The sequence below is a fragment of the Oncorhynchus gorbuscha genome, linkage group LG12 (assembly GCF_021184085.1).
Source record: "Oncorhynchus gorbuscha isolate QuinsamMale2020 ecotype Even-year linkage group LG12, OgorEven_v1.0, whole genome shotgun sequence".
In the NCBI taxonomy this organism is placed as follows: Eukaryota; Metazoa; Chordata; class Actinopteri; order Salmoniformes; family Salmonidae; genus Oncorhynchus; species Oncorhynchus gorbuscha.
The window spans coordinates 28,134,952-28,152,664 of record NC_060184.1 but is presented as its reverse complement, the minus strand read 5'-3'; the positions used below and the strand labels follow the sequence as shown (position 1 = coordinate 28,152,664).

Here is a 17,713-nt window from a genome sequence, read left to right as displayed (position 1 = left end):
AACATATCTCCTCCAAAGTAATGGATGCTATGGTGTAGGATTACATAAGCATAGGTAGGACACTTATTCCTTGACGAAGAAGCCAGTCTGTTCCTGTTGGCTGAAAAGTACACGTCAGCACTCAATTTGTAGGTTACTCGTACGCTGTACGGCAGATATGCCACGTTCAAATGCTAATGGTAATTATGAAATTATGAAATCTCTGACTTTTTAATAGGTTGTAGTTATACACGTGCCGCGTTTAACCAGTTACAAAGTCGGATCTATTTGAGTTTTCTAGTTCCCGACTATCACTTGAACGCTGCAATAGTTCTAAAACACCCTTACTTCCTGATAGCGGTTTACTGACACATGACACTCTGTTGGTAAGTCGACTCAACTACTGTAAATGAACTTCCCGAATGGAAACAAAGCTAATATGTCTGACAATACATTATTTCATTATCTTGTTACTTTTCTCAGGTGATACCACCGAACGCTAAACTTCTAAACTGCAATAGCAACAGATTATATCAACCGAACTGACAGATATTTGTGGCAGCAAAAGGAGTCATCATCAATAGACTTTCATATATTTTTTCGCGTGCCAGTTTGCAACGTTCTGCGGAAACCGCTGCCTCTTGGCTCTGGATTCCATCGAAAGTTACAATGTTGCAACTGCAAGTAGGATGAAACACACGATGTGGACGCTTTCAATAGTCAGGTGATTCAAGTCATTGTTATTGTATTCAAAGTTAGCCTTTACCGTTACGAAAATGAGGTTACGATTCTTTAAAAAGAACCTGCTCATTCTCATGGGCGTTTCTTTAATTATTGCCACTGTCATGATCATAACACGCGTATTAATTTATGATGAAGTCACGGGTGTCGTCGCTCAGGAAAACATGTTGTCTGGTGACATGGCGAAGTTTCAGTATGGTTCTGTTCCTGTATTGATGAAGTCTGTTTACAATGCCAATTATCACCAATACGTTCAGAATGCGGACACGTATCCTGGGGAGCCTAAACTGGTCCTGGTTATTCAGGTTCACAACAGACCAGACTACCTCAAAATACTTATCAAGTCATTGGAAAATGCAGCTGAGGTCCACAACTTTTTGCTGATTTTCAGCCATGACTATTTTTCAGAGGAAAACAATGACATAGTGCAAGGGATAACTTTCTGCAAGGTTGTACAAATATACTTCCCCTACAGCACACAGCTCTATCCCAGTGAGTTTCCTGGGCAGGATCCACGGGACTGTCCACGAGACATATCCAAGGACGATGCTTTAAAAACAGGATGCCTCAACGCTGAGCATCCAGATTCGTATGGCCACTATAGGGAAGCCTCCATCACACAGACCAAACACCACTGGTGGTGGAAACTTCACTTTGTGTGGGAGCGAGTGCAGGCTCTGCATGGTTACAGTGGCTTTGCAGTTTTCCTCGAGGAGGACAACTACATCTTGCCCGACCTCTACCACCTTTACAACGAGATGGTTGGATACAGGAAGAGCAGCTGCCCTGACTGTGACATGCTGGCGCTAGGCAACCACAACGGCCTGGCAGAGTTTGATAAGCTCAGCAACAAGGTGCAGACTGCCGGTTGGATGTCTACTAAGCACAACATTGGCATGGGCATTTCCAGAGAGGTGTACTACAAGCTGATGGGTTGCAATGATGACTTTTGCACCTATGATGACTACAACTGGGACTGGACCCTCCAGCACCTGTCAGGGACTTGCATCTCCAAGCCACTCAAAGTGCTGGTGGCCCAGGGATCCAGGGTTCTCCATACTGGGAACTGTGGGCTGCATCAGAACAAGGAGGCCTGTCTGCCTGAGCTGGCCCTACAGAAAGCACAGGAGTCTATTAAGCTTGCCAAAGTCTCCCTCTTCCCTCAGTCCCTGGCCCTAACAAACACAGAGTCAATGGAGCACAAGGCTCACATGAAAAACGGCGGGTGGGGTGATATCCGTGACCATGTTCTTTGTAATAACTATGCTAAACGTCTATGAACTAAGGGTTTCTCACTTTCATCTTTTTGATGTACTGAGGATTGAGGACACAAGTGCCATTCATACATTGAGTTCCAAAGACCGTAGTGTGTTTTAATTGTGGTTTTTAATGAGGTCTTCCAAGGGTTAGTGAACATTTGATTAGGAATGTTTTGGTGTGTATGCAGCAGTGTGATTTATAGCTTGGTTGTTATTACTGAAAGTACCATGATTGCCAAATATATTTCTTTATTTTTTTTTACAGATTATGCAAGCCTATTCTTATAAAGAATGAAAAATGACTGTGTTAGACTTCATGAAAAGAACATAATGTTTCAACGCCAGCAGCTAATTATTATGGTACACATAAATGACTTTATATTGAAAATAAAACTAAATCGGAGTAATAGATTCTTGGTTTCGACTACATGTTAGATCATTGCCATTTGTATACATCCTTCAGAACAAATAAGAGAGTTGAGCCATTTTCCCATTTAATGTGGTGATGCTTATCCAACTTCAGGATCTCTTACCCATTCACACAAATGGTATGTGGCGCATACGGTATAAATAGAAAAATAACAGCAAGAGTCATTGTTCGGTATATAATGAACAAACCTAGAGGTTCTATTGTACAATAAAAGTGACAATCTTGAAATGACTGGTTTATTGACAAATATATTAAACTATGTTCACTTTGCATCTGACAATTGGTTTTACTTGTACAATACTTACTGTACAAAGCCTACAGTATGTAATTTGTTTGACATGTGTGAGTACAATAAAACAACATGTTTTACATGGGAACAACAGGAATTTACTGATATTGGTGTTTTTTATTTTTTATTGTGATGGTTAGGATTTCTTATCATTATGACCTTACAATGATCACTGACCTATTCTTGTTAGAGCAAAAGAGTGATGGGTCCACACTCAAATGTTGCATAAAGCTTACTTAATAAAAAATATGTGTTTGAACCAACCAAACTTCTGGCAGAGAGCAATCCCCTTTTGATTACAATGACTTGTGAAAGTATTCACCCGCCTTGGCATTTTTCTTGTTGTTGCCTACAAACTGAAATTAAAATACATTTTTTTTGGGGGGGTTGTATCATTTGATTGACACCATGCCTACCCTACCACTTTGAAGATGCAAAATATATATTATTTTGTGAAACAAACAAGACCAAACAGAACTTGAGCGTGCATAACTATTCACCCCCCAAAGTCAGTACATTGTAGAGCCACCTTTTGCAGCTACAAGTCTCTTAGAGTATGTCTCTATAAGCTTGGTACATCTAGCCACTGGGATTTTTGCCCATTCTTCAAGGCAAAACTGCTCCAGCTCCTTCTAGTTGGATGGGTTCCGCTGGTGTACAGAGATCTTTAAGTCATACCACAGATTATCATTTGGATTGAGGTCTGGGCTTTGACTAGGCCATTCCAAGACATTTAAATGTTTCCCCTTAAACCACTCAAGTGTTGTTTTAGCAGTATGCTGGAAGGTGGACCTCTGTCCCAGTCTCAAATCTCTGGAGGAATGAAACGGGTTTCCTTCAAGAATTTCCCTGTATTCCTTCAATTCTGACCAGTTTCCCAGTCCCTGCCGATGGGAAAAACATCCCCATAGCATGATGCTGCCACCACCATGCTTCACTGTGGGGATGGTGTTCTCGGGATGATGAGAGGTGTTGGGTTTGAGCCAGACATGGCGTTTTCCTCGATGGCCAAAAAGAAACATTTTAGTCTCATCTGACCAGAGTACCTTCTTCTATATGTTTGGGGAGTCTCCCACATGCCTTTTGGAGAACAGCACATTTTTTTCTTTAAGCAATGGCTTTTTTTCTGGTCACTCTTCCGTTAAGCCAAGCTCTGGAGTGTATGGCTTAAAGTGGTCCTATGGACAGATTGTCCAATCTCTACTGTGGAGCTTTGCAGCTCCTTCAGGGTTATCTTTGGTCTCTTTGTTGCCTCTCTGGTTTATGCCCTCCTTGCTTGGTCAGTGAGTTTTGGTGGGCGGCCCTCTCTTGGCAGGTTTGTTGTGGTTCCATATTCTTTCCATTTGTTAAATAATAGATTTAATGGTGCTTCATGGGATGTTCAAAGTTTAGGATATTTTTTTATAACTCAACCCTGATCTGTACTTCTCCACAACTTTGTCCCTGACCTGTTTGGGGAGCTCCTTGGTCTTCATGGTGCCGCTTGCTTGGTGGTGTTGCAGACTCCGGGGCCTTTCACAACTGGTGTATATATACTGAGATCATGTGACAGATCATGTGACACTTAGATTGCACACAGGTGGACTTTATTTAAGTAATTATGTGACTTCTGAAGGTAATTGGTTGCAACATATCTAATTTGGGGTGGCAGGGTAGCCTACTGGTTAGAGCTTTGGGCTAGTAATCAAAAGGTTGTAATCAAAAGTTCAAATCCCCAAGCTGACAAGGCACAAATCTGTCATTCTGCCCCTGAACAAGGCAGTTCCTAGGTTGTCATTGAAAATAATAATTTGTTCTTAATTGACTTGCCTAGGTTAAATCAAATTTAGGGGCTTCATAGCAAAGGGGGTGAATACATATGCACGCACCACTTTATTATTTTTTAGAATTTTTTGAAACAAGTAATTTTTTAATTTCACTTCACCAATTTAGACTTTTTGTGTATGTCCATTACATGAAATCCAAATAAAAATATATTTAAATTACAGTTTGTAATGCAACAAAATAGGAAAAATGCCAAGGGAGATTAATACATTTGCAAGGCACTGTAGCTATTTTAACTTTCAACAAATATTTCCATGGGCTTCCACGATCTTCCTCTATTGGCAAACATTATTTTCACATAATTTGCCTAAAAGGGAAATATTTGTATTTCCCTCTCCTATGCCTGTGAATTTGACAATGTACCTGTGTTTTTGAAAACCAGATGACATCATTGGATCTGTCTTTAAATAGAGGTGGAAATTTAACCTGCAGTGCTCTGACGAGTTTCTCTTCAGTGGTGGAAATGTGTAGGATGCAGTTATTTTTTTCTTATTTAAAAAAGAAATCAGTGCCTCCGTAGAGATGCCCCTTTCTGCTTCTTATATCATGTGTAGTTTAATATTGCATATGCAATATATTATATGAATGCTGAATGTGAATTAATGCTAAATGTTACTCACCCACTTTTTTATTATAAAGCACAATATTTCTGAGATTTTTCATTTTACCACGGTTTCTTGTTGGGTGGCTGATCCACACTCCTTTTGGGAAATTGCTTTATGAAATTATGTTCAGACAAAAAGTTTGTAGGCTACTATAGTTCTGTTATAGGCATTATAGCTGTCTATTTGCTTTCTCATCTCATCATTTAATGTTTAACAATATGGGGAAATAAAAGATGGCATTGTCAATCAGTGATACCATTCTTCAGAATGCATGGTTTGTAAATGGGCTTGGTTTGAATAACATGTCTCGATGTGAGCAAATTACCTTATGCCCAAAACTCTCCCATATTTGGTACAGCCTATAGTTTTAACTGGTTTATGATCATTTTTAACATTTTAACTTCGATTGATTAACATTACAGCTAGAGCAGAAAAACGGATCCTAGACCTGTCGCAAAAAGCAACGTATGGTCACATGACTCAATACGTTATTTCCACTGGTCAAGAACCATTCTGTGCCTTTATTTCCGGAAGTGCATCTTCAGATTGTAAGAGTTCTCAGATCCAAGGTTCGTAAACATCACTTCCACAATATTGTACAAACTAGCTTAATGATCCATCATGAAAAATATCTGAATTTTGTGGCTTTAGATTTTCGATATTTTTAGTCCATTAGGCAAACAACAAGCTAGATGCCAATTTGTTTACATTAGCAAGCTAGCTAGCTAACGTTAGTTGGAGTTGCTGTTGTCACATTTGGATAGAGGTTACGTAACAAACCACTTATTAATATTCATGTGTATTTATTTTTTGGTAACATTATCTAGTAACATTATACGAACAATGTGGTGTGTAATGTGTTTACAATAGCTACGTCGTCTTGCAATATGCTAACCCGACTAGCCTGTATGGAAACTAATGTTAGCTAGCTAACGTTACCTTCGCTTAGCTATTGTAGCTAGCTAACTATTTGTGTCATCAAGGCACAGTCAGCAGTTAAGATACGTTTACTGTCATAACATAAGTATTTTATTTGTAGCTAATCAGGCCGTTAAATGTCCAATTTATTTATGTATTAAATAGTTAATTCATGTCCCTGTGCCTCATCTATCAGACATCCAGCTTTTACCATCCAAGCCACAGAATGACTCATTGGTTCCACCGAAACCCATTGAAAGCAACTGCACCTGTCTCCTTCAACTTCTATGGAGTTGCTGGAAGCCCATCAGCAAACAAGATATGCAAGTATGTAGACTTGGCAATTGATATCCATTCTTAGTATGGCAATTGAAAACAAGTTTGCTTACATGTATATCTTCCTCATCAGTGACTTGAGAACAACAAGGGCAAGACTCTTGGAGATGTTCACAGATACCACCTGCAATCCCGAAATCATGAAAAATGCCACCGATGCTTATTTCTCCCTCTTACAAGGTGAATTTGCTGTTTTGTTTGTGCCTTTTCTCCTCTCCTCTCCTCTCTGTTGTGTTTTTGTGTTGTCTTTTAGCTACATTCAGCTCATCATGCTTAACTATTTTCCTTTTGTTGTTATTAACAATTAGTTGGTGCTCTGTTGATTGACATGACACAGGATTCATTGCATCTCTGGATGGCACCACACAAGAGAACAAGCTTCGGTTCATGCAGAACTTCAAGTGGACTGACACTCTGCAAGGAAACACCCCAAGGTAAAGGCTTCTAGCCCATAGGTGGTTTCACAGAGGTGGTTGGTTACCTCCATCAGCCCCACAGTCAGGTCTCCAGTCAACACATACATTTTTAGTTACAATAGGCTTGTCTTGCATTTCCTGCTGACCCTGTTTTATAAATGTGACGAGTGGCTCGATTCGGTCTTATGAAGCAAAATGTTAAATGTTTTTTACATTGGTTTAAAAGTAAAGACTAAGAGCTAGACAATGGTATATCATACTCCACAGTTGAGTAACAATGTGAAAGTAATTCTGCTTTGAAAGTTGGCTCTTAAATGTTTTGGTACACCTACTTGTTAGCAATTTATGTCATTCTTCAATAACACAAACTCCAAGCAAATCAGAGGGAGGAAAATAGGTTTATTCAAAGAGGACAAATCATACGGTCGGTAGATTGTCATTCTCCCCTGTCCTCACTGGTTCTCTCCAGTGATTCTCTTTCCAGAGCAAAGGGACAGCATGTCATTTTATAACCCATCCCTAGCCTGTGGTTGACCAATTAGAATTCATTCCATTAAAGCTAGCCAATGGCCAAATAACAAGTATCCTATTTCAGAAGATGTCTCTGAACCATTGATCAATAATTCCCTATTACAGAAAAAACACTATTTCCCTTAATTGTTATTACTCTATTGACTTCTCGTCCTTTTGACCTCTCGTCCTCTCGTCCTCTGTCTCTGCATTCTGTATTTATCTTTGACATATTCTTACATACTGGAGAGCTCTTGTCTACACCCATTCCACATCTTTCACACCTTAAGTTAGCCAGTTAAAATAATGATCATATAGGTGACAGCGTCTTAACTTTAGCTAATTTGTATGAATTATTACAGGAAAATAAACTCACAAGATCATTATTTACAAGTCAATTTAGATCATTTTAGAACTTGGTCTCGTTGGCCTAACATTATATCCTCCTTTGACTTTGGTGCAGGTCATGTTGTTTTTCAAATTAAGGTCTCTAGTAAACACACACTATATCAAATAAAATTAGTGTATTAGTCACATGAATAGGATACAGAAGGTGTACACGGTACAGTGGAATGGTTACTTGCATAGTGGAGTCTTTTAGACATCTAGCTAGCTAAACAATGAACCAAATCAAATTGATTTTATTGGTCACATACACATGGTTAGCAGATGTTAATGCGAGTGTAGTGAAATGCTTGTGCTTCTAGTTCCAACCGTGCAGTAATATCTAACAAGTAATACATTTCCTGGGGTAACAGTGTAAGAAATAATACATAAAAAAACAAAATACTTCATAGTTTCCTAAGAACACAAAGCGAGGCGGCCATCTCTGTCGGCGCCAGATGTACTTGAACCATAATCCCAACTCCTAATGTAACTACCCTGCATGAATCTGCTGGTAGCTAAACTAACGAACTAGTTTCAATGTTAGCTAGCTAGCTAACATTAGGCTATGACTAGCAAGGCAAATGGCTCTGAGATACAACTAATATTAATACACAGCCAGCTAGACTCTCTATACATGGATGAATGCTTCTCCCTCTCTGTCATGGATGCCATGTTTGCCCTTATTTTGAAGATGTAATCTGGAGACAAGTGTTTTATACAACAGCCTTCTGTGTTCTCTTTTTGACTCCCTCCGCATATTTCAATCAAACGGCAGAATTCTCCATCTCCTTAGTTATCATACTCTGCTTCCCCCGGATATTCCACTGATTTCAAAACTTGGTCCTCCAGGAAGTGGAGAGCATTAGCTAGCAACACTTTTGCAGTTCTGCGTGATGTCTTTCGAAAAAGCTGTGTTAGAAAGGATTACCTACACATACCAAGCAGCTCATGTTATAGAAAGAAGCGTGGTACATGTCAGCATGTCCAGCCCAGCCATTATCTCAGCCAATCATGGCTAGCGGGAAGGTTCCTGTTTTTTTTCCCTGTGGCTAAACCAACTAGGCTTGTAATTTAACATTTGTATTCATATTTACAGATGGCATACAAGTTTGTTATTAAGACATGAAAGTTCACATGTTCCAGAAGGCATTTCTGGCAAACACATTTTGATAGAAAATGTATGTTTACATTCAAATGCCTCTCCTGTGAAGTGACACAAGTCACACATGTGTTATTACATCATTACTCAGGTTCAACATTTGCATAGTTCTCTCACTGCAAACAGATGTCTCTGTTCATTATAGAAATACAGTCTCTCTCCAATATTGTTATTAATATCCTATCCCATTGCCTCTTTACAGTGCCCAACAAGATGCTATTTTTGAACTGATCTCCATGGCCTACAATGTTGCAATTTGGCACACCAAGTTTGCCTCAAGACTTGCAGGAAAGGAAAAGTAAGTGTTTATTTTCTGCTTTACTAATTTATCTTACAATGCATCTGATTATGCAAATTAGGTCATTTATGACTATGATGTCAATTCACACTCATTCTATTTACATATCGATATATTTAAAGGGTACACATTGACATTGTAATTTTCTTCCCTTTTCAGTGTAACAGAGGTAGATGCAAAAGATGTCCACAGGAGCCTGAAATTTGCTGCTGGGATTTTCAAACACCTCAAGGTGATAAGCTTATGTCTCATTATTATTATTATTATTATAATAATACATTTTATTTTAAGCACTTTTCAAGACACCCAAAGTCACTTTACATAGAGATAATCAGCAAGTTAATAAGTACACTCTGATAAACCTAACATATGGTTCCTATATTGCCCACTTTACATTAACCTCAACACATGGTGAATAAATTACAGTATCATCAACCTGGACACAGGTCACTGGTTGTTGGTGCATGGTTGTGTTTAGCAGCAGACTCATTCTCCTCTCTGGTCTCCCCTCTGTAGGAGGTCCACATCCCCCGCCTCATCACCCCAGCAGAGAAGGGCCGGGACCTGGAACCCAGAGTCATTGACACCTACATTGTCCAGTGCCAAGCAGAGGCACAGGAAGGTAGCTACACTGGACCCAGTCAACTGTTCTGCATGATGACTAGGGTCGGGAGCTGACAATGTGACTTGGTCAGGAAAACTTCTCGGGCCTTAGGGGAAATTCATGTTCCCATGTATTAGTCAAATCAAGTTTTATTTGTCACATACACATGGTTAGCAGATGTTAATGCGAGTGTAGTGAAATGCTTGTGCTTCTAATTCTGACCATGCAGTAATATCTAACAAGTAATCTAACCTAACAATTAGTGTGTATGTGAGAGAGTGAGAATAGCCTACTTATGAAAGTGTTTGCAATGAATATGATATTAGCAATTATTAACCATTTTTTTCTCTGTTTGCAGTGACGATTGCCAGAGCGATTGAGCTCAAGCATAACGCCACTCTTATTGCAGCCTTGGCCTTTGAGACTGCAAACTTCTACCAGAAAGCTGGTAAGTATTTAGGTCTGTCCTGTCACTTCATTACAAAAATGCAACAAAGTCAAGATCTTAAATTGTGTTGGAATGTCTGGATCTAACCATTGTTGGTCCTCCTGATCATTCAAATGAATGTTTTCCCTCTCTGTCTTCCCAGACGGCACACTGAACACCCTGGAGCCAGAGTGCAGCAGTAAGTGGAGGAAGTACCTCCAGCTGAAACAGCACTTCTACATGTCCTATGTAAGTCATTGAGCAGTTCTAGACAGTTGAGAGAAAGTCTTTGTTTTTGTTTTTGGCTGTTCTGTAAATTTCGTGGTATCCAATTGGTAATTACAGTCTTGTCTCATCGCTGCAACTCCTGTACGGACTCGGGAGAGGCGAAGGTAGAGAGCCATGCGTCCTTCAAAACCCAACCAAGCCGCACTGCTTCTTGGCACAATGCTCATTTAACCCGGAAGCCAGCCGCACCAATGTGTCGGAGGAAACACCATACACCTGGCGACTGTGTCAGCGTGCACTGCGCCCAGCCTGCCACAGGAGTCGCTATTGCGCAATGGGACAAGGACATCCCTGCCGGCCAAACCCTCCCGAATCCGGATGATGCTTGGCCCAATTGTGCAATTGTTACGCCCCTGAAAACAGGGGAGAAATAATCACGAGAGTGATACGGTGTTGTATTCTCAAGTCAACATTTAGTTCAATCTTCACAAAAGTAACACATTACATAACAACAGAAAACCCATTATACAAATAACACAGCAAAATATCTTATTAACAACACGCATGTTCATTCACAATCGACATAAAATGGCAGCTACTCTCAGTACGATGCTATCCTTCACCTCAACCGAGCAGGGCTAATATTACTCTCTTCAAACTTAACTCTAACTTCCTCAAGACGTTACTAAAACACACCTTAAACACTCTTGACATGTTAGCGAGTTATAACATTTAAATTACTATTTTTATCATCAATAAAGTACCTGAAAACAGGGGAGAAATAATCACGAGAGTGATACGGTGTTGTATTCTCAAGTCAACATTTAGTTCAATGAGAAAAGACCGCAATTTCCCCAGGAATATGGGTGGAGACCAGAGCAATCGATCTCCGGCTCATAGATTAAGAGCATTTCGTAGATCACAGATTAACACTTTTAGGCACTACAAAATAAAGTAATCAATATAACGTTTACACATTACTCTCACAATTCGTACCCTTTGACAGATTTTAACTTTAACACAATTATATGAATGTTATCAATCTATCAACTAATACTGAATGCATCTTTTTAACCTTAGATGTTTTAAGATCCTCACATAATATGAATTTACTAATAATTTTTAATGTATAACAGGCTATGAATATTTCCTTTAACCTGTCACACAATGTCCATGGGTCTCGCGGTCGTGGCCGGCTGCGACAGAGCCTGGACTCAAACCAGGAATCTCTAATGGCACAGCTAGCACTGCCTTAGATCACTGCGCCACTCGGGAGGTAAAATGTGTTTCTAATGATGCTTATGCCCTTCATTTGTCACTTTTTCAGGCATACTGCTACCACGGACAGACTCTCCTCTCTAGTGACAAGTGTGGGGAGTCAATAAGATCTCTCCAAGAGGCAGAAAAATGTTGGTATTTCTGTTCTAGAGATGATGCATCATGTTTTGCCTTTTTGAAGCACTTAACAGATGTCTCTTCATCTTAAGAAGTGTAAATATTTACAGGTCTTGCTTACTGTGTTAAGGCTACTCCAGAGCTGAGATTCTGTGCAAAGAGTACCGTCAGACCAAAGGGCCGGGTAGCACGGCCAAGCCCTCTGAGCAGCTCTTCTTCACCAAGCTGGGTGGCTTGATCAAAACTACCCTGCAGAAGTGCGAGAGAGAAAACGGATTCATGTGAGTAAACACACACAGTGCGAGACACACACACACACACACACACCTCCCGAAGAACATAGATTTGTTTAGAGTAAATAACATTAAGCAATTGTAGCATTTATACACAAATGTTTCATTTCTCCAGATACTTCCACAAGGTCCCAGCTGAGGCGCCCCAGCTGGAGCTGAAGGCCAGCTATGGCCTGGCTGAGCCAATCTCCTTTGAGTTCCCAGTGCTCAGCGAGCAATGCACCCCTGAAGTCTACGCCACCTTTGACCTCACCAAGGGTGCCAAAGACGAGAAGGTAATGCTGCTCAGCCATTTGGCACTGAAACATAACTTGATTACTATAGTTTTTGTGCTCTGATTTTGTTTTGAAGTTATGTCTTCACATATTTTGTCTTGTTACTGATAATAATCATATAAAGACACTGATAGAGTTTTGTTAATTTGCTTGTCTGGGACAAAAGGTTTCACGTTTTTCCCCCTATACTATTTGGATTGCAGGCCAAACCAAAACGGGAAGAAGAGGTTATTAAGCCAATGAAGGAACCAGATTTGAAGCCTCAGAAAGATACAGGCTGCGTCATCTCTTAAACAACAGGAAGACTACTCCCATACTGTACACAGGCTTAAATTCCACCTAACAGAGATATGGAGTTCCATTTCCTTTCCATGAAAAGTAAACCATAGGAAAAGTCCTTGTTGTTTCTTTGATTTGTGGTAAAATATTTTACATTATGCTGATATGCAGTGCTACCAAGCCAGACTATTCAGTCTGAGTATAAAATGGCCTCTGAGAAAAGGTTATTGGTGATGGGGGATAACATAATTGATATGAGAGTAGAAATGTTAATCAACAAGGAACAAAAGAAAAGCATGGATTTATTCATGCATAGGCGTGTTTTACCTGTAGTGTTTTATGGTCAGTGATTTACGGTAGCATCTGTTGTACTTCATTTTATACGTAGCTGTTTTCACATTTTTTGGGACAAAATATTATTGGGTCAGACTTACAGCTGAATTGTTCTCTCACTAGTGCTGTTGGGGATTTTGTTAAAAGCCCCCGTCATATTGGATCTTTATTTATTACTCATTTAAGAAACTGACAAATTGTATAGTAAGAACTTAACACTCCATGATGAATATCTAATCATTATTTTCTTATTCTGTCTCTGCGATTCTCTAATTTAATCAGTTTTCTTAACTGAAAGGACACTCCTGTAAAATACAGAGAGTGTTCATACTCTCTCAAGACTCTCCATTGCTGGATAGGGCCTGCATTTATTATTGTAACCATTGTGAAATATTCCCCTCTTTTTATTAGAGATTTGAGGACAAGGCGGTGCTTGTCTTGGGTCATAATAACCATAGCAAGGCCAACTGTTCAGCAGGAACATGGAACAACATCTGGGAAGCAGTCAGGAGAGCGCAATGTGCTGAATGTTGCAGATAAGAAATGTAATTTATAAAGCTGATATGAGCATGCCTGTTCTACTCAAAATACTTCTCTGAACATTCCATAACATTGTACCCTGCGGATCTTCCTGTGATCTCAAAAAACTGTTTTAAATAACCCAGACTAGTGGCCATGGTTGCTGTTAAGTCTGATTGATGAGCGCAGGAACAATAGAATAATGGTTAATGAAATTCAAATATGATGTCAATCAACCTGCTCAAACCATTTCAGTGAAGTGAATAATGTTGTACTTTGGCACATGGTTTTACACTATGTGCGGAACTCTATCAAATTCATTTACTCAGTTTTATTTTCTGTAAATGACTGATATACTCCATATGTATGCATTACTATAGCTTTTAGAGTACTGATTCGCCATCATTTCCTAACAGTTTTTTAGAACTAATGACAACTAGCCTCTACTAAGGTAGTACAATAGGGGGACAAGTAACCACTAGTATAGTATACTAATTTGCCAATCAAGGAAGACAATTTGGCATTCTTTCGGTGCAACCTCAGAGCCCATTTGAATGGCTTTACATTTGAAATCTTATTAGTCACACCGATGTCAGAACTCAGTGTAGATGTACTGTATCCAGCTCTAAATTAGAATGAAAATAACACAGACTATATATTGTCTTTACAAGCCCTTTTTATTCTTGGAACAATGGATTTTCACATTCAAGGACCAATTCTATTTATTTTAATGAACACATGTCATTTGCTGTATCATAATGTATACACCAGTCTAACATTACTCTTCTTCGAATGGTGTCCTTCATTGAAAATGTGTTTCAAATGGAAATAAAAACATCAAGAAACCTGAATTACTATTTTATGTTAAGTTCAAACACTACATTTCCTGGTGTGTGTTGTAGTTAGGGTTGCAAAATTTCAGGAACTTTCAAAATCCCTGGTTTTCCTGAAATCCCAGCCTTAGATAGACATCACATCATTGTATGTCCCATTATGGTGTATGTGAGGGCATGGGCAGTGCCATTGAGGACATCTCCATTTGAAGTAGTCAAGTTTATTCTACTTTTATGGGTTAGCAAACAAACTGCCACCTGTAGTGTTGCTTGAACAGGTATAAAGACAAGGTTGGTGATTTACTGCCACCTATATTTATTGAATGTTTGCTCAAGAGTACAATTCATTGGTTGATCACTCCTCGTGTGATCCTTCCTTAAACCATAGGAAGTCCCACCCAGTTGACTACCTCAAAATGGTGAAAGTCCTCAATGGCTCTGCCCATGCAAAAATAATGGCTTTTGGGCACTAGCATCCTCTTTCTATGTCTATGGTTAGTATCATTAGCCAGAGGAACAACAGTACTGCATATAACAGTTATCAATAAACCTTGACTTTTGAAAAAGCCCAACCCTCAGCCTTAGAAGGAACTGAAATGAGTAGCCTGTCATCCAAAGGCAGAGTCTGACTTGTGTACACAGTAATCATGACTCAAATGTGTGTTTCTGGTGTGTATCAGGTTTCAAAACTAACGAAGGACTCGGTATCTTGCTTTTTTATTTTGCCTTGACCATTCCAGTAGCATCAAAGTGGAGGAAATGTATTTACTCTGAGGTGAGAACATTTATACTCTACAGACAGCAGCACAAGGAAAGTAAAACATTTTCTTCAGTGAAGAATGAGCGAAAGTTTCAAGGAAGTAAGTGCTATTCATATGAATGCTAAAGGGTTGACCTGTCGGAGGGTTACAGACTTTTCTTTATAATTACTTATTCAGTATCTCAATTCAGAGCTACTTTTATGTTTGCTACCTGTATGGATCATGCTAATAGCTCTTTAAAGCTAGAATCTGCAGTTGCTACATCAATTTTTGTATTTATAGATGTATGATATATACTCATTGAATATAACGTATACATGCCTCATGACCTTAGTTGAACTGTCATACCCTATCAGAATCAAAAATGTAAGCTTGTTAATGTAAACAAACACTATATAGCCTCAAAACATGGTTAAAACTTTCATATCGATATCATGGGTGCATCCATAGAGCTATGTATTTGATTGGTTGGATTTTTCCAGGCCCTCCCCCCAGCTTTTTACCAAAACAGAGGTGGGGTATCCACTTTGTTATTGTTTCAACTGCAGATTCTAGCTTTAAGACTATTCCTTGTCTAATAGATGGCGCCATTGGAAATTGCTAACCATAAGTGAATGTAGTACGCACACAGACACCATTATCAACACAACCACAGACTTTATATGAATTGTTTATGCAGAACAGGGGTATTTGAGAGGATATGGAGTAATTCACAGTGTGTCTCTCAGGGCCCTGACATTCAGGGGACACAGTTCAGGGGTCCTTCTCTGTCCCAGCAGAGGAGGGTCATCCATTTCTCCAGCGGTGAGACTCTAGAGGAAGATAACAGTGAGGAAGAGGAGGATACATCACATGAGCAGGTGTTTAGGGAGCCTGAAGACATGGTATGGAAGTATTCAAACAGATAAGATTTAGATTCTTAGTATAAATACTTTTTTGTCTATTTAGTAGTCTAAATGTAGCACTAACCTGTGTGTTTTAGCTTAAACTTCCGTGGAAAGCATATACTTGGTCTCTGGGCAGGAAGTCATTGCGCAGTAAGTTGCATTCCATTCCAGTGTGCTCTTGAAACATTCAAATTCAGCAAGGCAGTGTACTCCATATAATTCAGTCAATGTATAGAACTACTGCTTTACCACTGTATGTACAATAAATACATTTTTGAAAAGGTCTTACATAAAGTATTTTTGTCTTCAGCTTGTGATTTTCTTGGGGAAAAACTGGCTGGTCTACTTGGCCTTAACACTGCCAAATACCAGTATGCTGTAGACGAATATCAACGTTCCATTAAGGTAAGGTAGTTGTACACATAACATAACACATCACATAGTATTTCTTGACCACATAGGGCCAGGCATGAGTTTTTCCTGACAATGTGAGCTGACCAGGTACAACCTGGTGATTGGCATTAGGCCCAACAGTTGTTCCTGTTCTGGTCAAGTGGCCAGGGAAATCTCCTAGACCTACATATAAAGCCTGCACGACATATTAAGAAATGTAAGCCACATATGAATGTTTCCATTCATCAGTCATTTTTAGCTCTTGATTAGACATATCAACTCTAATAATTTAGCAATCAAACTCAGACAGAACTCAATTCTGTGTTTCTAAACATAATTGAAACATTGGTAACCCAATGTTTTTTTTATCACTTCTAGACCACAGCCAGTAAAGAAACGGAATGCTCTTATGAGGAAGGAACAGAGAGAATTCACCTTTCTTCAAGGATGAGCAGTGAATATGGGGCCACAAGCTCCCACAGAGCCTCTGCTGGTTCTCAAGCCTTCCAGAACATTGAGCACAGAACTACAGGATCCCACAACAAGGGCTATCAAAATGATAATGAGCACTGAGAAAGAACTAGCTATAATGACTTAAACATATTAACGTGTGTTAAGAAAGCTAATATTCATGTTGATGATTGTATTCTTTTGCTATTCCTCTCGCTATGGTTTCTACCAAACCAGGGTTCAAATACATGTATATTTGATATTTAAAATACTTGTTTCTGTGTATTTGAGTATTGCCCAAAACCAGTACTTTTATACTCCTGAGACCCAGTAATACATTTTTGTCCTCTCTAGTGGACATCAGTTCTTGGTCCATATCACTGAGGCCATACAAGCCACTGTATTAAGTCCTGTTGTCCCTTTGAGAGGACATTCTGGGCTTTTCTATGATATCACGCAAGGTAGCAACACAACATCACGACAACCATGTATGGCGCTGTGTGGGCGAGCGGTTTGCTGATGTCAACATTGTGAACAGAGTACCCCATGGTGGCGGTGGGGTTATGGTATGGGCAGTCATAAGCTACGGACAATGAACACAATTGCATTTTATCGATTGCAATTTGAATGCACAGAGATACCGTGACGAGATTCTGAGGCCCACAGTCGTGCCGTTCATCTGCCGCCATCAACTCATGTTTCAGCATGATAATGCATGGCCCCATGTCGCAAGGACCTGCACACAATTCCTGGAAGCTGAACATTTCCCAGTTCTTCCATGGCCTGCATACTTACCAGACATGTCACCCATTGAGCATTTTTGGGATGCTCTGGATCAACGTGTACGACAGCGTGTTCCAGTTTCCGCCAATATCCAGCAAGTTC

At 39.6% G+C, this 17,713-nt stretch overlaps 3 protein-coding genes across 3 annotated transcripts; all 3 read left to right on the top strand.

Annotated features, from left to right (window-relative positions):
* The first annotated feature begins 203 nt into the window (after window positions 1–203).
* Window positions 204–2,791, top strand: LOC123990818 (alpha-1,6-mannosyl-glycoprotein 2-beta-N-acetylglucosaminyltransferase-like). The gene is made up of 2 exons (XM_046291703.1): window positions 204–365; window positions 463–2,791. The coding sequence occupies exon 2, from the start codon at window positions 756–758 to the stop codon at window positions 1,998–2,000; it is 1,245 nt and encodes a 414-aa protein (XP_046147659.1). The 5' UTR covers window positions 204–365; window positions 463–755; the 3' UTR covers window positions 2,001–2,791.
* Window positions 2,792–5,623: 2,832 nt separating this feature from the next.
* brox (BRO1 domain and CAAX motif containing) lies at window positions 5,624–14,355 on the top strand. Its single transcript, XM_046291704.1, has 13 exons — window positions 5,624–5,696; window positions 6,242–6,372; window positions 6,455–6,561; window positions 6,719–6,815; window positions 9,056–9,151; window positions 9,311–9,383; window positions 9,668–9,773; window positions 10,114–10,203; window positions 10,346–10,431; window positions 11,738–11,819; window positions 11,936–12,086; window positions 12,214–12,373; window positions 12,577–14,355. Exons 2-13 carry the CDS (start codon window positions 6,272–6,274, stop codon window positions 12,664–12,666), a joined length of 1,239 nt encoding a protein of 412 aa, XP_046147660.1. The 5' UTR covers window positions 5,624–5,696; window positions 6,242–6,271; the 3' UTR covers window positions 12,667–14,355.
* Window positions 14,356–14,853: 498 nt separating this feature from the next.
* Window positions 14,854–17,628, top strand: LOC123990820 (protein FAM177A1-like). The gene is made up of 5 exons (XM_046291705.1): window positions 14,854–15,197; window positions 15,827–15,982; window positions 16,081–16,135; window positions 16,296–16,390; window positions 16,757–17,628. The coding sequence occupies exons 1-5, from the start codon at window positions 15,177–15,179 to the stop codon at window positions 16,949–16,951; spliced, it is 522 nt and encodes a 173-aa protein (XP_046147661.1). The 5' UTR covers window positions 14,854–15,176; the 3' UTR covers window positions 16,952–17,628.
* Window positions 17,629–17,713: the final 85 nt, after the last annotated feature.

Bases quoted from the DNA above. Each gene is read 5' to 3' on its own strand.
- LOC123990818 (XM_046291703.1), top strand. From the start codon at position 756: ATGAGGTTACGATTCTTTAAAAAGAACCTGCTCATTCTCATGGGCGTT.
- brox (XM_046291704.1), top strand. From the start codon at position 6,272: ATGACTCATTGGTTCCACCGAAACCCATTGAAAGCAACTGCACCTGTC. The intron at 6,562-6,718 runs GTGAATTTGCTG...GACATGACACAG, and splicing joins TTATTTCTCCCTCTTACAAG to GATTCATTGCATCTCTGGAT. The intron at 10,432-11,737 runs GTAAGTCATTGA...TCACTTTTTCAG, and splicing joins AGCACTTCTACATGTCCTAT to GCATACTGCTACCACGGACA.
- LOC123990820 (XM_046291705.1), top strand. From the start codon at position 15,177: ATGAGCGAAAGTTTCAAGGAA. The intron at 15,983-16,080 runs GTATGGAAGTAT...TGTGTGTTTTAG, and splicing joins TTAGGGAGCCTGAAGACATG to CTTAAACTTCCGTGGAAAGC. The intron at 16,391-16,756 runs GTAAGGTAGTTG...TATCACTTCTAG, and splicing joins AATATCAACGTTCCATTAAG to ACCACAGCCAGTAAAGAAAC.